This window comes from Sphaeramia orbicularis, chromosome 7 (genome assembly GCF_902148855.1).
Source record: "Sphaeramia orbicularis chromosome 7, fSphaOr1.1, whole genome shotgun sequence".
NCBI classification, from domain to species: Eukaryota; Metazoa; Chordata; class Actinopteri; order Kurtiformes; family Apogonidae; genus Sphaeramia; species Sphaeramia orbicularis.
Genome location: NC_043963.1, coordinates 11,965,681 through 11,988,406, shown reverse-complemented (window position 1 = coordinate 11,988,406; position 22,726 = coordinate 11,965,681). Strand labels below are relative to the sequence as shown.

General features: G+C 34.6%; 1 protein-coding gene across 2 annotated transcripts; it reads left to right on the top strand.

Moving 5' to 3' along the window:
- The first annotated feature begins 196 nt into the window (after positions 1-196).
- alas2 (aminolevulinate, delta-, synthase 2) lies at positions 197-22,358 on the top strand. 2 transcript variants are annotated; one of them, XM_030139698.1, is made up of 10 exons: positions 197-350; positions 2,494-2,847; positions 3,695-3,790; positions 5,550-5,772; positions 8,288-8,472; positions 10,912-11,091; positions 12,193-12,357; positions 16,174-16,442; positions 19,253-19,415; positions 21,731-22,358. In XM_030139698.1, the coding sequence occupies exons 2-10, from the start codon at positions 2,514-2,516 to the stop codon at positions 21,892-21,894; spliced, it is 1,779 nt and encodes a 592-aa protein (XP_029995558.1). In that variant the 5' UTR covers positions 197-350; positions 2,494-2,513; the 3' UTR covers positions 21,895-22,358. The 2 variants fall into 2 exon arrangements, with proteins under 2 accessions (XP_029995558.1, XP_029995559.1); XM_030139699.1 differs by having other exon boundaries at positions 218-350; positions 2,499-2,847.
- Positions 22,359-22,726: the final 368 nt, after the last annotated feature.

Genomic DNA, 22,726 nt, shown 5'->3' with positions numbered 1-22,726 from the left:
TGTACTTTTGTGTGACAAAAAACAACCAAAATGTCAAAAAATTGTTAAGATTATTTCCAGAAATACAAATATTAATAATAAAAATGTAGCATGGCCAGGTTATTTGTACATGAAAGTGAAAGGATCACAGCATGTCTTTACACTTAAAGTCACAGTATCAACTTTAATCAGCATCTTTTGGACCTCCCATTCACACACACGCTTACAGGGTGGCCCCCAAAACACAGCTCTGAGCGGTGGGAGTGGAGCTGATTATTGCATAGTGTGGTTCACCATCTGACGACTCTTGACACCACTTGACCCTCTGCTTTCTCGCTGTTTTGACGTTCGTCCTCAGTGCAGGTCAACAGGTGAGACGGTTTTATTACTTCTCATATAAACTGTCATCATTATCATACAGGTAACAGGTTATGTGATATACTTTATGTTTATTATTTTATGGTAATTAGTGAGGAAAAGGCCATGTTTTTACAGGAAATAACATGCTCACAGTTACTTAACACTGACATTACATATATTTACAGTAATGCGGCTTTTTGAGAAATGAGCAAAAGTGAAGTTTAATCAAAAACCAACAAAATAATATAAAGATAAAATACACTCTTGACCTACTTGTGGTGTTTAAAGGGTGCTATTGTTTGAGTTGTGATGTGTGATAACATCTCACCACAACAGAAAGCCACATATCCTAAGAATTGCCTTATCACAAAACCGCAGGAGATTGAGGAAGAAGATGCAGCTGACCGCTGTTTGTAAACTAACCTACACACCAGAAAATAAAATCAGAATTATTCCATTTTGTAGTCAGCATCCACTTTGTGTCTCAGTCAGAGGCACTTTTATTACAGCAGCGATGATTATGTGTAATTGTGTATTTGTGTTGCATCGCTGTTGTGTTTTATGGAGTTTAATGTGAGAGCTGATGTAATGAGGTACGTCACAGCTCTACTCCAGCGCCTGCAGAGGGAAGATAAGCAGCAGAAACCTGCCGCGCCCTAAAGGAGGCACCAGGAATGAACCACCGGGCTGATCTGCTTATATCTCCCTCTGAGCATTTTTTTTTATAATATAAGCAAATATAAGGTTGCTTAAGCGCAAGGTTTTAAAATTCACTGTCAAGTTTAAGTCATCTGTATTTCACACTAACAGGAAGGGTTTCAGTTTTTTTATTTAGGTAAATTGTGATATAAAAATGAGATACTTCGGTCAAAATAATTAATAACTAAAGACAGATAACTGTTATGATCCATTTTTTGTTATTTTTTCATTAATGTATCTAAATAAAAAAGAACATTATGGCCAAGTATATGCATGAGGCCCTATCTGAAGATCAACTCCAGTTTATGTAAATGTAAAAAAGACAACTTTATTATCATACAACTCCTTCTACTCCTTCAGTAAAACACTTTTTGTTGCTTGTTATAATCAATACATAGCTTTACTAGCCTCTATTTTCAGTTTATTTGAAAGTGTTTTAACCCTTAAAGACTTTAAAAAATTTTTTGAGTTGTAAATGAATTTTTCTTTACATTTAAGTGATTTGTCCCCATTTATTATAATATTATCCTCTGCATTTCCCAGTGAAAACAGGTATATTCGTGTATTTAAATTACTGGTCACGTACTTGTGTATAAAAGCTCAGAGTAAGTTTAAAGGTTATATCAAAGCAGAGAAAATGGAAGAAAAAAGGGACTCTTTCAATAAAATATATCAAGAACTAGTGTATAGCATTGATTTTTTTTTTTTTTTAATTATTACAATTGTTTTAATGTTCCACCCCTAGATTTCTGTAATACTTGTCATGTTCTGACAATAAATAATCAGTTTAAACTACAAGTAACAATCTGACTTGCCTCCATCTCAAGAAAAAAACTACTGATTTGATCTTTGTTGTCAATTATTGACAAGAACTGACCTGAACAATTTGGTCATTTGTCTTTTATGTTGTGTGTGCAGTGAGATTATATAATTGTGGTGTTCCTAATCTGGTATATACTAAATGGACAAAAGTATTGGGACACATCATGGCTACAGCTCATAAGATGTCCTGTTCAAGATGATTTGAGATATAAACATTGATATTTCCTTGAATAATGGGAGATGTGAAGAAAGTACATGGTTAGTTGTGGTAGAAAATTATTCTTTACAGTCAGAGCACAAAAAATATTTTTGAAATTTCGAGGTACAACATTTAAAATCATAGTCATCAATAATAAAAAACTAAAGAGGCTATAATCAGTGTTGAGAGAAATTAGTAAAAACCATCTCTGTGGTATTTTGGAAGCAAAGATAACAATTTAAACCAAACTAATCAATGTAATGCAATGATGTTTATCCCTATATAAAACTGTATTATGACGTTAGAAAAGAAACACCTGAACTCAACATGTCCCAATACTTTTGTCCATATACTGTACTTTAACAGTCCCAATCCAATGAGATATTCTGCAGATTGATGTAATTTGTTTTTACTTTTTTCTGTTTCCATCCCAGAGTAGGAACAGCTCCATACGATGGCTGCCTTCCTCCACCACTGCCCCTTCCTCAAATCAGTCCCCAAACCAGCTCTGAGGAGAACTGGAGCCTCTCTGCTGTCTCTGGCCGACCAGTGTCCCATCATCACTCGTCAGATCAGCGTCGGTGGACTTTCCTCTCTGGAGTGCAAGCAGAACATCTGTCTCACACCAGAGAAGTTGAGCCCACGGCGCACCATGGTGGAACAGAGGAGGCTGTTCGCTCAGACGGCGGCTCATGTGGCCGTGTCTGAATCCAAGGCCTGCCCGTTCGTCAGCTCTCAGATCGGGCTGGTCCAAGCCAGTCCTGAGGTGCAGGAGGACGTCCAGGAAGGTGAACAGTCAGCCTTGAATCTAGGACTAAACAAACACAACATAGTAATTTACAGTTTTATTCTATGTTGTAGTTATATTCTGTTTATAGCAGTGGTTCCCAACCTTTTTTGGGTCGTGACCCCATTTTAACATCACAAATTTCTGGAGACCCCAGACATTCAAAACTGAGACTTTTTTTTTTTTTTCGCTAAAATTAATTTGTTTTTGATCATGTGATAGTTTGCTATACTATGTTGCAAATAAACATTAATTTTAGACGACATTTAGTCTATATAATGTATATTATTTTGGACAGAGGCAGAAAAGCCAGGTGTAGATTACTGCACAAAGGGAGAATTGGATTTTTCTTGGTCAGGATATGTACAGTCAGTCCAGCTTGGATTTACAAGGCTGACAATTAATACTGAACAAACAAGAAGTCAAACTATGAATTATGAAAGAGCTGCAGCATCTGAAACCGACCACAATGAACATTTGACAGATAAACAGAACCACAGTGCTGCAGTTTCAGCTTCAGTTTGTCATGTCTTTTATGGATTGTGATCGTCTCTCTAAACTCACCATATATTTTTTATTAGTATGTTTTTTCAAAATTTTTCACAATTACTATAAATTTCAGGCGACCCCATTTGAAAAACACTGGTTTATAGTTATATTCTATTTTTTTTTTTTTTTTTTTCAGTTTGGTGTATTTTTCTATTATGTTCATTTTTCACCATGGGGCCTTAGAGTTTTATGATTTCAATTTTCTGTATGCAACGTACATATGACAAAACTGATCATAAAGCTGACTTTGACTTTTTGAGTTTTGAGGGTCTCACAGGTGTGTCCTCTTTGTTTTACAGGTATGATGACGTCTCTGTTAAAGAATCTAAAGGAGTCGATTCTGCCAACACCAGCTCAAGCCAACACTGTCACTCATCTGCTCAAAGACAACATGGGTGAGTTAAAGGCCGGTTAACAGATGGTGTCAACACGCTAACATGTTAACAACCACTGGATCATTAATCAAAGGCAGGCACACAATAGTATAAGACCTCCAAGGAATTATGTACAAACTGCAAGTTTATCACTGTGTGTCTGGTTGTTAAAGTCAGCTGGTTAATGGGTTGGTTAGTTTGCTGCTTAGGTTACATAGTTAGGATGGTTGTATAGTTAGTTAGTTATTTAGTTGGCTGAAAATGACAAATATGACACATCCACTTTTTCTTGCAATGAAAAATGTAGCCAGTAAAATGGCAGGAAAAACAAGATTTGTTTATTTATTATTTTTTGTGAGCATAAGATAAGATAAGATAAGATAAGATAAACTTATTGATCCCACTATGGGGAAATTTCTCAGTTGACAGCAGCAAAATACAAAAATAAAATTAAGGAAAGACAGGAAAGAGAAAAATATATACTTGTGAAACATAAAACATAGAGAGAAAAAGAAGTATTTATATAAATTTAGGTTTAAATTTAAATATTCTATTCATATTTACAATATATTTACACATAATCTAAAATCCTTAGGCCTGACATTTACAGTTAGAACTGACAAACATGCACAAAAAGATAGAAGCAGCTAGTTTTTGCAATTTTCCTTCATACACTATAATATCCTCCTGAGACCCAGGAAAGTGAAAATTTTAACTTGTGGTTTTTTTTTTTTTTTTTTTACATTAAATTGTCATCTTGATTAGAAACTGCATGATGCAACAGTTTTTTCAGATACAATTTTAAAATTGTTGTTATTTATTTATTTATTTTTTAATGGAATATCCTTTGCAATGGACAGCATTTATTTTTTTAGTAAAACTGTTAAACTTTTGTTCCCTACAGAGGACAAATATGCATTGCAGGGTCTCAGGAGGATAAGATAAGATAAGATAAGATAAGATAAGATAAGATAAGATAAGATAAGATAAGATAAGATAAGATAAGATAAGATAAGATAAGATAAGATAGACTTATTTATCTGACTATGGAGAAATTTCTCAGTTGACAGCAGCAAAATAAGAAAATAAAGTTCAGAAAAGACAGAAAAGAAAAATATACACTGTGAAACATAAAACATAAAGAGAAAAAGAAGTATTTATATACATTTAGGCTTAAATTTAAATATTCTATACATATTTATAATATATTTGCACATAAACCATCTAAAATCCTTAGGCCTGACATTTACAGTTAGAATTGACAAAAATGCACAAAAAGATAGAAGCAGCTAGTTTTTGCAATTTTCCTTCATACACTATAATATGGAGTTTGAGTGTTCACTGGCGCACGTTGAAAATACTCCACTTCAAGTAAATGTTCCGCATTTTAACACTTACTTAAGTACAACTATATAGGTATTATTAACAAAATGTACCTTAAGTATTAAAACATACAAAAACATTCAGAATCAGCACATTTGGAAATACGTGGTTCACACTGGACAGAAAAAAACATTGTAATCTGACATGTAACTAAAGCAGTACAGTAAAATGTGTAATATTTGACTCTGAGTTGTAGAAGGAAAAAAAAGATGCATAAAATGTCAAGAACAGGTAACTCAGATTTGTGCTGAAATCCATACTCGAGTAAATGACCTTAGTTATGTTTCAGTACAGTCAAATAAACTGAAACAGTAGGTTTGATACAGTAATGTACGATGATAAATGGATGTTGTTTTGTAACTTTTTTATAATTTTCTCTGTATTTCCGCCGCTGCAGTTGGCCCCAGTTATGACTACGACCGCTACTTTATTGAGAAGATCTCTGAGAAGAAAAAGGACCACACATACAGAGTGTTTAAGACGGTGAACCGCAGCGCTCAGGCCTTTCCGTTCGCTGAGGATTTCTCCAGCGCTGATCGTGACAGTTCCCAGGTCTCCGTCTGGTGCAGCAACGACTACCTGGGGATGAGTCGCCACCCGCGGGTTCTGAACGCCATCAGGTAAAAATTACAAAGGAGACGTGGTTTTATACCTGTTTGGATAAGTCAAAGTCTTATCCAGTTGTTTAATTGAAGGCACTTTTTTACAACTTTTATTTTTACTTTTTTTTCCCAATTTTACATTTTTTTCTTTGTTGTTTTTTGTTTTTTTGATATTCGAAATAAAAATTAAAAAAATGAAAGGAAGGAAATTAAGGCATGTTTTTATAGAGGAAAATGTGACAGATACTCATTATAAAATTATTAGAACACAACGGTTACTAAGTTACTACAGCAGGTAGCCTAATAATTAAACTTTATCAAATATTTTGTCATACCTGTCAGTAGGATTCTTATTTTTAAAGACTCAACTGTTTAAGAAGTTCAAGAGGACGTCAAGTCAGCTATTTATACGTTTATATTTATATTTAGACTGTTTAGACTGTATTTAGTTATTGGTTTAAGCTCCTGTGGTGCCTAAAATTGATGCATTAGAGTTCACTTTAAACAGGGTTCCTACAAATTTCTACAAGTTAAATGTAAGACTTTTTAAGACCTTTTTAAGACTATTTGGAACAGAATTTACTGCCCATTTCACAGCCTATTCCTTTGACCATACAAAGTCAGCTTTTTTAGGCGATGCCCACGTGACTAACGGTTGCACATGTGTTGGGCTGAATGTTATCATTTCTCACTGGGGATTGCAAAATTAGAGATAATTGGTTCCTAATTTCAATATACATCTGTACATCCATTCAATCTGTTGCATAAACAGAGGAAATCCATGTTTTTTTATGATTATAGAAGTATTGCATCCAAATCTAACATTATCTACCATCTGGTATGTTGTGAGACAAGACTGTCTTTAAGTGGTGGAAACTGAGTAGTAGGCTATTATAAACATCGCTATGCAGTGTTGTTATAAGGTTTTTCAGTTTCTATTCCCTATTTTAAAACATTTATTATAGAAGAAACCTTAACTAATCAAATGTAAAATGTAGAGATAGGTGATAAGTGTTTGTCAAAATGGGATTGCAGTATCATTTATGCCATTAATGATGACAAACTACAGACATTATTTTTACATATTTACTCAATATGAATACAAAGTCACGGAAAAAATTATTAGACCATCAAGAGTCATCAAAGACAATGGTTATTGCAATCAAGTACTAACTCCTGTGTGTATCATGTGACTAAAACAAACAGAAAAGAAAACATGGAATGCCTAAAAACACTGTTTTTGTCAGTACAATGCCATAGATATTGATGTAAGAACTGAAGTGATTTTAGTTATTATCAAAAAAACCATGAAAAATGGATAGATATCAGCTCTGAAATTAAACTACTATGAGCTATTTTTGTTGTTATCATTATATTTGTCCAAACAAATGTCCTTTTAGTCGTACCAGGCATGAAAATGAACAAGAAATTGAAGAAAACAAGGGTGGTCTAATAATTTTTTCCGCGACTGTATGCTCAACTTGTATTGTGCAAAAATGTAACCTCAGTATTTTTAGCACCAGGGTCTTCATATTATACTTTTAACGTCACTACATTTGTCTGACAGCTTTAGTTATGCTCCAGATTAAAGTTTTTCATCCACTTTCCCCCTCAACTCCCAAAATACTGCACTTTCATAGATATTGCCCCACTTTTTTTTTCTTTTTTGCCTTGTTAAAATATACATAACAGCAGTTTAGAGATTAAGAAAGCATAACCTTGGCATAGCAGCTAAAATATATGCACAATTATATAAAAACTTTATATGAATTATTACATTATGAAACACAGATTAGAGTTATTGTATTAAATGAATATTATAGCTGTAATATTCAGTCTCTGCAATGATAATCTAACTGAGATAAAGACAGAGAAGAACGTAATATAAACAGGTAATGATCATTTCTTATTGTGGTTTGGCATTTTTAATTATTTTTTACAGCAATATATTGGGAGTAGGGTGTTTTTTTTCATGTTGTATATACTGTATATGTATGTATATGTATATAGATGTATATATCTGTGTATGAATATGTATGGACATATATGTTATTGTATTATGTGTTTATGTAAATCATAATATATTTGTTCATAATAATATAAAGCCAGAAACCAAATTATTTAATAATAAGTATCAGGCATATTATTACTGTTATTAATTATATAAGGAGAAGGGGTGGGAGTTTATAAATTATGCTTCTTCTCACTCCTTTTCGAATATGTGTTATATGTCTTATGTTTGTGTTTTGTTGTATTTATTTTCTTCTGTTACGACATTCATATTCGAAATAAATACATCAGTCAGTCATTAAGGAGGATGCAGCCCTGAATATATATTTACGGCTTGAACATTTAGCTGCACATAGTCTTCATCATATAGATGTTTCCCTGATGACATGACCCAAATATCTTACTTTGTTCACCACATTTTGCTGTTTCCATTGGATTCAGTATGTAGGTCAGATGTTTTATCGTTGGCTCTGATGTTTAATGTTCAATTCTAGCGTTTTATCTTTTGCTCTTATTTCCTCAGCTATGCCCTGGAGAGGCACGGCGCAGGAGCAGGAGGGACCAGGAACATCTCCGGTACCAGTAATTTCCATGTGATGCTGGAGAAAGAACTGGCTCAGCTTCATCAGAAAGATGCAGCTCTGGTTTTCTCCTCCTGCTTTGTGGCAAATGACTCCACTCTCTTCACTCTGGCTAAGATGCTCCCAGGTGCGTGCTGAAAAAAGTCTAGTGCGGGTGTATGGATCACAAGTCCAATCATTTTTAGCTCAAAATAATAGGCCATGAGCTACTGTGATGGCGCTGTGTTCGTTGTCATTTTCGTTGTTGTCCTCATCTTCATTAGCAATTTCTTCATCATCTTCTCTGAAAAAACTACTGGTCAGATTCATTTCAAATTTTATATGTAGCTTCCTTGGGACAATGTCTACAAAGGTTGTTCACAGTTTTGAGAAATTTAGATTTTTTAATTTTTTATGATTTTTTTTTTTTTTATATAAAAAATGTACCTTTACTTATAATGGTCCATATTTTACATATACATATACATATATTTATATGTCTTATAAACATTCAAAATTATTCCACAGACAAATAAATGCTATAGAGCACAGGTGTCAAACATGCGGCCCGGGGAACAAATCCGGCCCGCCAAAGGGTCCAGTCCGGCCCGTGGGATGAATTTGTGAAATGCAAAAATTACACTAAGGTATTAACAATCCTCTCAGTTCAGGTTCCACATTCAGACCAATTCAATCTCAAGTGGGCAGGACCAGTAAAATACTATCAAAATAACATATAAATAATGACAACCCCAAATTTTTCACATTGTAAATGTAAATATTTTCATGTATATACACTAAAACAAAAAAAAGTGAATAATCTGAATAAATACGAACAACCTGAAATGTCCTAAGAGAAGTAAGTACAATTTTAACAATATTCGGCCTGTTACTAAATGTTTTGTGTATTTGTAGATCCACTGTGATCTATAAGTTATAATGTACATGTAAATGATAAACTGAGGCATAATATTGTTAAAATTACACTTATTTTTTTCAGTTTGTTCATGTTATTCACATCTTTTGAAAGGATATTTTGTAGGTGTAAACCTTTTCAGAATGTAAATTTACTTTTTCCGCTGTAAAACATAGAGAAAAGTTTGGAGTTGACATTATTTATATATTATTATGTTATTATTTTACTGGTTTGGCCCACTGCTGATCAAATTTGGCTGAATGTGGCCCCTGAACTAAAATGAGTTTGACACCCCTGCTGTAGAATAATAATAATAATAAAAAACCCTGCATGTATCGTTGGATTTCTGTCGAAGGGAATTTGACCTGATGGAGGTTTGAAGTGTTTATAAGAATAATAGCAAACACAATATAAATATGGAGGAAAGATGGATGGGAGACAATAATGAAACTGATTTTATGATGAAATATTCTGGATTAAAAATGCTCCATATCCTCCTGGGATCCAAGAAAGTACAGGTTTTGGTTTTTTTTACATTAAATAATTGGCTTAATTGGAAATAGTAACATCCAACAGCTTTTTCTGATGCTTTTATGTCCTTTTCAGTGTCTCCTACAGAGGACAAAATCTACTACTGGGTCTCAAGAGGACATTGGACACAAACACTTACTATCATAAATATACATTATGGCATTTTGATGGCTTATACAACAGAAATGGATCCAGATATTAATATAGTTATAGTTACTTTTGAGCACTGACAGAAAGTTGTATATGGACTTTCATTTGGTACCATGACCTTTGACCTTGAGTGACTCAAGGTCACCAGTGTCTACATTTCAACAATCTTCTCCAAAATTACTGGTTGGATTCATTTACATTTTTTTTTGTCGCTTCCTTGGGACAATGTCTACAAAGCTTGTTCACAGTTTTAAGAAATTTTGTTTTTGAATTTTTTATGATTTTTTTCATATATAAAAAAATGTACCTTTACTTATAATGGTCCATATTTTGATGGCTTATAAAAGAGAAATGGTTCAGATATTAATATAGTTACTATTGAACACTGATAGGAAGTTGTATACGGACTTTCATTTGGGTATGACCTTTGACCTTGAGTGACCTTGAAGGGTCAAACTCAACGTCACCAATGTCTACATTTCAACAATCTTCTCGAAAATTACTGGTCAGATTCATTTAAAAATTTTTTATGTCACTTCCTTGGGACAATGTCTACAAAGTTGTCCAGTTTTGAGAAATTTAGATATTTAAATTTTTGACGAATTTTTTTAAGTATTAAAAATTTGCCTTTACTTATAATGGTCTATATTTTAATGGCTTATAACATGGACATGGTTACAGGTATCAATATTGTTAGTAATGATCACTGACAGGAAGTCATATATGGACTTTCATTTAATTAGCTGAGTTCTCCTCCAGTGAAAGACCACCCACCTCTATTGGAAGATCGATCTCCTGCAACAAGACCACAGGACTCTAATATAGCGGCAGAACCTGACAACCTCACAAATTCAACTTGTTATTGATGCTTAATAGAACATGCCAGTGAGATACAGGGTCATTGGTCCTATTTTTACCTACATGATATTGTTTTTACTATGAAAAGGGAAGTCATCTTCACTGCTTTATTCATGTGTTTACCATATACAGGGTGCGAGATCTACTCTGATGCAGGGAACCACGCATCAATGATTCAGGGCATCAGGAACAGCGGAGCTAAACGCTTCATTTTTCGCCACAATGACAGTCAACACCTGGAGGAACTGCTGCAGCGCTCAGACCCCAAGACCCCCAAGATAGTGGCATTTGAGACGGTGCACTCCATGGACGGTGAGTAACAGGACATTCTGAGACGTAGTTTTAAGTGTTCAGAGATTAGCATCCAACAAGGCTTTGGTTCGGTTAATTTATGGAAGTGAAGTTTGGTGAAATATCAGACTGGTTTGACCCAGGATATGAACAAAAACTAAGGCTAAAAGTAAAACTAGCAGTGAAAAAATTTACTTTGCTACTGAAATGAAAATAAAAACCTTGAAATAAACCAGAAAACTGAACAAATGCTGTATTGAAGGATGCACCTGAACTGAGAGAGGCTAGGACTGCAGATAAAATCTATTCAGTTTCCTCCGAATGTTAATAATTCATGATAGAGAATAATAACGTTTTGCGTAGGTGAGTTTTTTAAATCATATTTGATGTTGTGCATTCTGTCATCCACCTTATTCAGCTTCAATAAGTCATGGTTTTCCTCCTACTACCTGACTAAAACAAACGAAAATGAATTTATGCTTCAAACTAAAATGAATGCCCTAATAAAACTACATTAAATCCAAAACTAAACCATAAAGACTAAATAATTATAAATGTTAATGAAAATTCCAAAACTATAGCAGCTGGTGTGCATTCATCCGTAATATAACCCACATTATTCGCATTCTTAACAGCTACATTTGGTATAAAATGCTTAAAATCTTGAGATTTAACAAGAATATAAAGGGTTTTTAGAAACACCTTTCATAATGTTCTGCAATCAATGGAAAAAATGTACTTAATGAGTGAAATACTATTAAGTTGATATTGCACGAGTCTTTCACAATAGGTCTGATTGTCTATTATGTGTAAGTAAAGACGAGACCCACCTATTACCCAGAATAATCCAGTCTGTTATTTGCCATTTGTCATTAGTCACAGTGTATAAAATGGTTTTCATCTCTTAGCTCTATCTATCTATCTGTCTGTCTATCTATCTATCTATCTATCTATCTATCTATCTATCTATCTATCTATCTATCTATCTGTCTGTCTGTCTGTCTGTCTGTCTTACGGAATGATCCTCAAATCACCTCTATTTTCAGCGAGCAGTACAATGTGTGTCTCAGTTGTAATTTTCTTCCTCACCTTCCTCACGTATCTGACCTCCTGTTATTTCAGGTGCCATATGTCCTCTGGAGGAGCTGTGTGACGTCGCTCACCGTCACGGAGCGCTGACGTTTGTCGATGAAGTTCACGCCGTGGGTCTTTACGGCGCTCACGGAGCTGGAGTCGGAGAGAGAGACAACGTGATGCACAAGATTGACATAGTTTCTGGGACATTAGGTGGGTTTGTTGTAGAGACAGAGACCTAGGATACAATTTTATTCCCAATCTACCTCAATGCATTTCTTCAAGAGCCTGTGTTGGTCTGAAAAATTCACATTTACTAAACAGTGCAGCTAGATACATTTATAACAGTAATAATTAGAAACTTTAGTTGAAGATTATGGAAACATATTGCTGCAATGCAAGGTCAGAAAAAATTAAAAATAGAGCACTATCACCTTATAACGAGAAAAGTTTCACATTAAACAACCATCAATTTACTATGGAGCATAAATACTGGATAAAGTGAGGATTCATCATTCATTTACACACATGGATTGGACTCCAAGTCCAGACCTGAACCCTATCGAGAATCTTTGAGATGTGAGGGAGAAGAATTTACACTCTTGACTCCCATCATCAATACAAGATCTGGGACATAAAAACTGATGCAACTATGGATGGAAAAAGTGTTGTGACATTTATTATGAAACTATATAACTACTGCGTTGCAAAAATGATGTCACAGTGAATGTGTCCTGTAATCAAAAGCTCCAATAAAATATTGCATTGAGACATTTTTTTTTGGAACTGTTGTGTATTTCAGCATTAATTAGGACAAGCACAAATACATCTAAAAAGATCTTCTGGAACAAATTATATTTGCTCATAAAATATATCAAAATAAAATACAAAATACTGGTTTTAGTAAATATATTTAATTACACTTCCACTCTTTTTTATTTTAAGTTAACTGTCTTTATTTACTCATCAACAGTCAATTAACTCTCTTTAACCAACTCCCTTTAGTATCACAGTCTCTGCATTTTAGCCATCCTAATACACACACAGTACCTAGCTTTAGCATTAGCATTTAGGATTAGTACACATCACACATTAGGAGCAGTGAGCTTGCATCTGACTAGAAACATTCACATCATTTTGGACCAGCATTTTTAATAAACTATTTAAAATTTATAAAGGTTAAAAGTTAACTCTTTTTTATTACCCCTGTAGGGAAATGTATTCTCTGTACTTAGCATTAGCAGTTAGCATTAACATCATAGAAGTGCAAATATGCTATTAATTATTACATCTGCAGCTGCTCATACTGTGCAAGACGGAACAAATAAAATAAATAGTGACGATAGTTGAAATAATAAATTTGAAATGGCAAATGTACAAGAATCCTAACCAAGAGAATCAGTAACTGGTGTTTATCTTCTAAAAAAAAAAAAAAGGCATTTTTAGCTGCAACTGGAGAGTCATGTTTTCTGATGTTTACAACTAAATCTCTTCTTTAGCAGAAAAATTGGATTATTGTTGCTTTTGTGTGTGTTTTCCCTCACCTCTATGAAAACAATGATCAGTACAGTGTGTTTAGATTCAAGATATATTTTACAATTCTTTCTATGTTGTCTTAAAATAGCCACAGAAACACATTTAATGGCACTTTGTTATTTTTTCTGCCCAGCAAAATATATATTACAGAATACATCAAAAGAAATTAAAAGCAGCATATATCTGAAATAGTGTCCATCTCTTGTAAGCTCTGAACACAGAACAGTCTTAAATATGACTTATACATTGTTGATATTTGACATTTCAGATTTAGCTTGTTCGTTTATTTACAAAACTTGCCATTCACATCTACATTATTTAAAGTTAAGCATTGTAATCCGGGATTAGTTTGCGTTTGACGTGTCCTCGACAGGGATTTCTACTTAAAACCTTTGCGTTGTCATAAAGCGACACACGACATGATGGAAGTTTTATCAGTGTGTCCAGAGTTTGAGTGGAGCAGGCGCCCAGCTGATAATACCTCTGCCTTCTCTGATGAGCGCTCACTCCTCTCCGGGCCTCATTTAAACAGGTTCGAGGAAACGTTGAGAGTTTCGACTGCGATGTTGGCAGTGTGACAGTGACAGTTAGTGGAAGTGGCAGCAGATGGGAGTTCAGCCAATACAAAGACAGCCAGTTTGTCTTATGCTGTTTAGTTGCGGTGTTTTTTTTTTTTTTTTTTTTTTTGTTGGAAATGTGTGGTTTTATTGTAAATGGGCACGAAAACTGTAATTTGTAAAGTAAATTCAGCTGTCAGACAAATGTGATCAAGTTAAAAGTATAAGATTTGCCTCTGAAATGTGGTGAGTAGAAGTGTAAGGCTGCACATAATGGAAATATTTAAGCTCATAAAGTTTTCAGCTACTTACATAAAACTCTTGGTCCATCACTGTTTGAAAAGGTTACATGTAGGGTGTCAAAAAACAGAGGGGATGGGGTGGGGTTTTTTGTCGGGGGGGGGGGGGGGCAGTTTTACATCGGGGGGGGGGGGGGGGGGGTGCAGTCATTAACTAACGTAACTAACGCTGGCATGAAACGAAAGTGAAACTACATACTTTTAACATCCACCTCCCAGGTTCTATTCCTCTATTATACAGATCTTACACAAAATTTCACAACTTCTAACCTGTATCCACTGGACGCACAAATGCTGGGCCCCATGAATTTGTCACATTTACCCCCCCTTTACGGCGCCCCGGTGCATGGGGATGTTTGCGAATTCTGAGACTGCCAACAGTTTGGTTCAGGTGAACATTAGTGCCAGTAATGTAGGATATAGGTGGAAGAAAATTGTCACAACCAGCCTGTTATTTACATTGGTTGGTTTTCCCCCCGGATGAAATTCATTGAGCAGAAGTAGGGATGTAAAAACCAGAGGGGGGTTGATTCCCCCCCAACAAGTTGCACCCTGGTTGCATGTAGTACTGATATACAAAATTAATCAACTAATTAATGGGCCGGTGGATTTATGTGACCACTAGAAGGAGTAGTGAGTCACTCTGCTGCTAGTTTTGATACTATAAACAAGTACGTTTTGCTCTTAATGCATCTCCTGTAACAATTTCAGTTTATGATTATAGCATCCGTCATGTACCAGAACAGAAAAGAACACAGTTAGGACCAAAACCACCAACAAATCAACACCATATATCCACAGACTGTGTCACACACTGAATAAAGTATAAAGCTCATTGTTCATAAACATTTGTATTATGGTATCAAGTTTTCTTCTTCAAACGTAAACTCATAGACACTTATTTAGACAGCCAGTCAAAATAACACTGTCTTATAATCTTCATGTGCTGCATCAGCTGATAGTTTACATTATAGCTCTGTATTTAGACTGAAAACAGCCACAGTAAAACCACAAATAACCTCCAGTTTCTGTTTGGTTTATGGTGTCGACAGCTGAACAAAAGATCTGTTTGGAATCGAACAAACAAGGTCAGAACTGTCACAGTTTAGTCTGAACCATGGATCAACAACAGCAACTTAGCAAAGATAACAACATCCCATAATGACTTTTATACCTTCATAAGCCTCATAATCAAACTCACCCGTGTAGAAGAAACACTGACATATCAGCATCAAACTCTTTTAATTCCTCTTTTTTTCACTTCTTTTCTTCAATTCTGACTGTTTCTTTTCAGTTCTCATCCTCAACTCTTGGCATTAGTTTTCATTTCCATCGGAGACTGGTGGAGTGACTCACTACTCCCTCTAGTGGTCACATAAATTCACAGTAATACATTGGTCTGTAGTTGTGAATAAATTCATTTCACATCTCTGTGATACATCTTAACATTACAGCTCTAGTCTAAATATTGTATCGATAGCACTGTACCATTTTGTAATATTATAAAGTAGAAATATTATCCTCATGTTGAAGTTCAGTATATGAATAATATAAAAAACATAATTACTGCAACTGTGTACTGCAGTAGCTATACTTACCTTGTAGTCCTGTCCTAATTTTCGGTCCGTCTGTTTCAGGTAAAGCCTTCGGGTGTGTTGGGGGCTACATCGCCAGCAGCGCCGCCCTGGTGGACAGCGTGCGCTCCTTCGCAGCCGGCTTTATCTTCACCACTGCCCTGCCCCCGATGATCTTAGCCGGAGCTCTGGAGTCCGTCCGGGTCCTGAAGAGTCCGGAGGGTCAGAACCTCCGCAGAGCCCACCAGAGGAACGTCAAACACATGAGGCAGCTGCTGATGGACAAGGGGCTGCCGGTGGTCAACTGCCCCAGCCACATCATCCCCATACGGGTAGGAGTTGATTATATCTACAAGAGTCTGCATGTGGGTGCTTTTATGAAACTGGGTTCATTTTGGTACCTGACATTTTGCCAGCTTTTTAGACCCAATAATAAAAGAGAAATTTAGACGTATTTCCCCCCAGGATGTACCTAATGACCTCAGATAAATGCAAAAAAAATTATACTCTTGCTCTGAGCCATCCCAAAATTAATGAATTTTTAATCAAATATTGGGGCCAAAAATAGGACCAAAATTGGGACATGAAAAGCTACCTAGGTGTCAGTGCATTTGATCTGGAAAACATGGCTGCAAATAGTCTCATATAGTACTGTAAATAATGACACTGTTAAATTTGACGATTCTAGTGGTTTTTCTAATCCAGACATATGGGTTTTTCATGAATCTCAGTCTAATTCCAGGTTTTGTGTGTAACCCATCGTGTCCACTCGTGTTACATGCAGAACCTGCCCATTTCAACACATGCAAATCGCAAGTGATTTTGCAACAGCAGCCATTTTTGTGAAACACTCTGCCTCGCATTATTAGTTCGATTCCCAAAATGTACCTGTGAGAGAATAAAGAGATATTAAAAAAAAAACAGTAGCACGTAATTTTTGTGTCCTTTTTACCGTGCTACATGCAGATTCTTGTATAAAAACGATGTAAAAATAATGTCAAAATGTGTTTCTCTTTTATCTCAGTAAATATTTATTTTTAAAAGAGACCCAAAGTGCTTCCAATCTTGCGTCATAACATTAGTCTACATCTGGTTTGAATTTGTAGACCACATGTGCAGTTTCATAGAAGCACCCATGTACTTCGATATGAGCTTTTGGCACTTGAACGCCTCTTGAATATTTGACTTTGATGCCAATTACTACTACTTTTTACTTCACCGCATTTATGTAACAGCATTCGTTAGTGTACAAATTAAGATTTACTTACACAGAGGAGAATATAATGAGCTTGTAAAATATGTCACTTTTTACTAAAATAAAATAGCAGCAGCTTATATAAGTGCTGAAATGATTAATCAGTTAATTGATTTGCAGAAAATGAATCTGCAGCTGCTACAATTGTTTCAGAAGATTTAGTGCTTCTCTTATTTATTATTTTATTCATTTTAACAAAGGTTATTTTTTAATAACTTTGATATTTTACAGCATTTTTTACGCACCAAAGTAATCAAATAACAGAGACGCAAATCTATACATTTATTCATAGTGAAAATACTTGATTATTAACATTTGTCTTGGGTAAAATTGCAAATGAGCTCTACCTCAGCCACCTACAAATGTAAAATCTTGCTTTTACTTCAAAGTATGAGAAACAATCTAATGAGTTCATATGCAACGGTTGCATGGGGTATTTTTTGTCTAATTTTCATACTTAAACCCCTAAAGACCCAAACAGCCACTGGCGACCAAGAGCATCTACTGATCTGAACTGTTTAATCCCTGTTGATCCACTAATCCTATCAATACATGTCAATAATTGGTGTAAAATACAGTTTGTCATCTTTTCATGGTCATCAGATATGACCCATTTGGATGTTCAGAGGCTCTGTAGCTACCGTGGAAACACCATCATCTTTTACAACATTGATTCACCAGTAAATCCCATGGAGTTGGATCAATGACAGTGGATGGACACACTGGGTTTATGTTCAGTTATTGATATATTTTGCTGAAAAAAATCACTGTTTCTTCAGTTTTCTCTGTTTTGATATTACATTTGAATTAACTCTGAGTTTTCATGACCATCTAAATTAAATGTAGGAAATTAAATATATGAAAATAAACAATTTAAAGTGAAAAATGCAAAATACAAAAGAGAATTTTTATAATAAATGGTGATTTTAAAAAAAATCAATTAAGGCTAAAGAGAGAGAAAAATTCATTTGGGAACTGACACAAAAGTAGGTCTGGGTCTTTATGGGTTAAATGCATTTTCCAAATTACGTTTTCCATATAGATGTTTAAAGTATATTGGAGGACTTTTACAGTATGATATTAGGATGTTAACCAAAGTAAACAATGCAAATATTGGCAGAAATAATGCTTTATGTCACCATATTTTACTTGTTTTTTTAGCTGATTCTCTTTTTTCATGTTCTAATTATATTGTTTTTTAAATTCAATTTTTAATTTGACTTTGCAATGGAGAATTTACATGGTTTTATTATGTCATTTTTCTATATTTCTTTTCTTTTCAGGAAAGAACAATCTATCTGTACATTTATTTTCCTATGTATCTCTCCAGTGCCTTCACTTCTTGTTTTCTTACCCCCCACGCTTTTTTTTTTTTTTTTAGCAGAACAGTAATTTAAAAAAAAAAATCATAATAATAATAATAAAAACAACTGAAACAAAGTGGCTAAACAACAGTGGGAGTCATGTTTTGTTCCTTTTTAGTGTCCATAAAGTCCATCCATGGTGCTATAATTGTTCTTAATGATTATATTGTTGTATTGAATTTCCTTCTGTTGTTTATTTCCAGGTTTCTTGCTGTAATTCCTTCAATTATGTCTTTATTTAGTTTATTGTTTACTGAATGCATTGTTTCATTCAATTCATCGGCTTTTATTGCAAATAAGGCCTTTGTCTCGGTCTATTAAGAAATTAAATAAAAACGTCTTCCGCCACTGCCCCATTATGATCAAAGATGATCCAATCGAATGATATATGATCCATGACGAGCTCCTAGCGGCTCCATCTGGTTCTTTATGACACTAATTCCATCCCAGAGTTGCATTTGATTCACCACAGTCACAGTAAATGATGTGAAAGCTAATTTAATGGTTTCTGGCTCATTTTCAGGTTGGAAATGCCGAGCTGAACACTAAGGTGTGTGACATTCTACTGGAGAGACACAACATCTACGTCCAGGCCATTAACTATCCCACAGTGCCGCGGGGCGAGGAGCTGCTTCGCCTGGCTCCATCTCCTCATCACGACCCCGCCATGATGGAGTACTTTGTGGGTGAGTGAGGGGCGTCTTTACCGAAATAAGGTCAGAGTTGTTCTGGTAAACATCTAATCAGGATAAGTGGGGACGATGGTGGGTTGAAGTTATTTATGTGTGTCCTTATCGACGGTCTTCACATATGGGTCCTTTGGCAGTGGATCGTCACCATCTGCTGCAGAGCAATGAAAACGACAAAGACCTGAGGGTTAATGACACAGTTACTTCAGATGAGTTTACTTTACATTAAGGTAAAGGAAAAAAGAAGACAAAAAAAACAGAAAAAAAAGTTTGGATTTGCAAACATTTTAGTTGGTACATTTCCTAAAATGCAATAAAAGGTAAAACTAACATTTAACTAACATTGAACATTTAACCCATAAAGACCCAGTGCTACTTTTATGGCAGTTCCCAAATAAATTTTTCTGTAGGTTTAACTGTTCTTAAGTGATTTATCACCATTTATTATTATATTATACTCTATATTTTACATTCTTCTCAGTGAAAATCAGGTGTTTTTCTATATTTAATTCACTGATCATGTAGAAGTAAATTAATTCTCAGAGTAAATTCAAAAGTTATGTCAGAAACAGAAAAAAACTAAGAAAAAAGGTCATTTTTGAGAAAAGATACCGATAATTGAATGTAAAAACAAGTGTCTCCAACTACTGTCATTGATCAAACGCCATGGGTTTTACTGGTGAATCAATGCTGTAGATGATGACAGTGTTTCCACGGTAACTACAGAGCCTCTGAACATCCAAATGGGTCATATCTGATGACCATTAAAAGATGACAAACTGTAGTTTACACCAGTTATTTACATAGATTGACAGAATTAGTGGATCAGCAGTTATTAACTGCGGGTTTAAGAAAATGGGGTTTGTACATTTATCTAGTATTTTTCTAATTTCCAGTCAATATTTATCTGTTCATTTTTGTTTTCACTTCACATATTTGAATATTTATGGTTCTTACTGAATCATAACTGTAACTAGAGAAGCACTTGGAAAGCGCAGATCAGTGCCGTGCCCCCCCGCCCCCCGATCACCACCAAAATTTAATCATTTGTTCCTTGTGCCAGTATCAACATTTCCTGAAATTTTCATCCAAATCCGTTCATAACTTTTTGAGTTCTCTTGCACACGGACAGACAGACAGACAGACAAACCAACGCCGGCAAAAACATAACCTCCTTGGCGGAGGTAATAAAGACAAATTATCTATCTATTCCACTAAATAAGCTTAAGTCAGTCATCTTAAATCGTGCACAAAGAAAAAAAAATTACCTTAAAGCTTCCAAAAGTTGTTTATTTGTGTGATTTTAGGGGTAAATGAATGTTCAAAAAGCACTGAACAACTCTGTAATTCAGTTCAGGAGTGAATTTGTTGAATATCTGAAGTGAAGAACAGAAAACATCTGAAACATGGACACACACAAGATCAGATATTACATTTAAACAGTAATAAATATGAAAATGGGAGACTTGTGCGGAAGGAGAGATGATTTGTTTCTGAAGTTCTGTTTTGTTTATTTTGATATCATTTAATTGTACTGTATTAAGTAACACAAAAGTCTAAACAAATAAAGGTCATTAAGGTGCTTAAATAGAGAAACAAAGACCAAATGCTCACTAAATAATGTTTATCTGAGGTGTACATAGAAATTTACATGGTTGCATAAGAAGTGTCACTGACAGTAAAGAAGACACTCTTGTTCCTCTACAAGAATATGATGCAAATCATTGTTTTAGGTTGTTACAGTTTAATGTAGCTCAATAGTATCTGCAATAGGTTAAGACAAAGTTAGATTTATTAATGTAAGAACCTATATTCAAAACCCTCTAGACAAGATTAGATTTCTTTTTAGAGATAAAGATTAATTTTCCAGACATAAAGTTGTTTTACTTTCCTGAAATGTCTAAGATTTAAACAACACATTTCCCAGATTATTTAACTTTTGTAACATTTTTTTCCCTATACGTTTACTGTTAAATGTTTTTCTTACACATCAGAGATTTCCCTAATTTTAAAGTCAAATCTGATTATTTCTTTAGCAAGTTTTGTTTTTAGTTTTTTGTTTACTGACTTTATCTCCTCCAGCTTTTCTCAAATTACAGTATGTGCAAAGATCTGCCAATAATAATGGTTGGAAATAACATGAAAAAATTTATTTCAGTGAAAAAATCTTAACATTTTCTTACCTCACATAGGCGCCTAAATCTTTAGAGGAAGATCCTGGAACCTCGGCACCACCTAAACCTTCTGAAAAGCTGAAAAAACCCTGCACATGTTAAAAATAAATCTGTATTTTGTCCTTTTTCCGTTGACAGAGAAACTGGTGGAGGTGTGGCAGGAGGCCGGTCTCCTGCTCAACAGTCCAGCTTCAGCTTCCTGCACCTTCTGCAACCGCCCACTGCACTTTGACCTCATGAGTGAGTGGGAGAAATCCTACTTCGGCAACATGGAGCCACAATACATCACTGTGTCTGCTTAAAACAAAAGCACAAGTCGCTTCTTAAAAAAGTAAAAACATGTATAAATTCAGTGCTATATTCATTTAAATTACAAGTCAAGCGCATTAATGCTAATATGAACATTAGATGTGTTTACACATTCTTGCATGTCAGTGATATGGAGTAAATAACAGTATTTATGTAGTAAATGTAATCGTGGAAGTTGTTATCAAATAAATAAAATTCCTCCTTGATTTTAAAGCATAAAACCTGCACACTGGGCACTTTCTTAAATCAATCTAAGAGTGAGCATTTGGATTAAATAATTATAATAAATGATGCTATTTAATGTTGTGTTATTTCCTTTATAATACGCTGGATGAGAATCATGTTTAATTTTGCATTAATGATGTTTCTTTGGCTGAAAAGATCTGTCCAGCATTAGTCGTCATATGTGTAAACTGCCAGGGTTAGTGAATTCATCAAATAAAAGATATGAATAATATTATTATTTGTATTAATTTTGCATATACCTCATTATAAAACTTCAACAGTGTTTTTGCTGTTATTAAAAAGATCTTAAAGAATGGAGAAAACACTACAGAAGCTGAAGGTAGATGTTCTCGTAATATTTTTAATGTTATCTCAAAATAAATAATTGAGTTAATTTTACTATCTAGCCATAACTAAGATCATTTTGTGGTGATATGGTCAGTTATTATTCTATTTAGTTTATTGATTTGAACCAAGAGAAGAAAGTTGTAGAAGGAAGCTGTAGTATTGTCAGATTCTGTTTTTTTCCCTCTGATTTCAACTGTAATGTTAAGTTGAAAATCAGACTGAAGAGTGCCACTTATTTAGTCTTCTTACGGT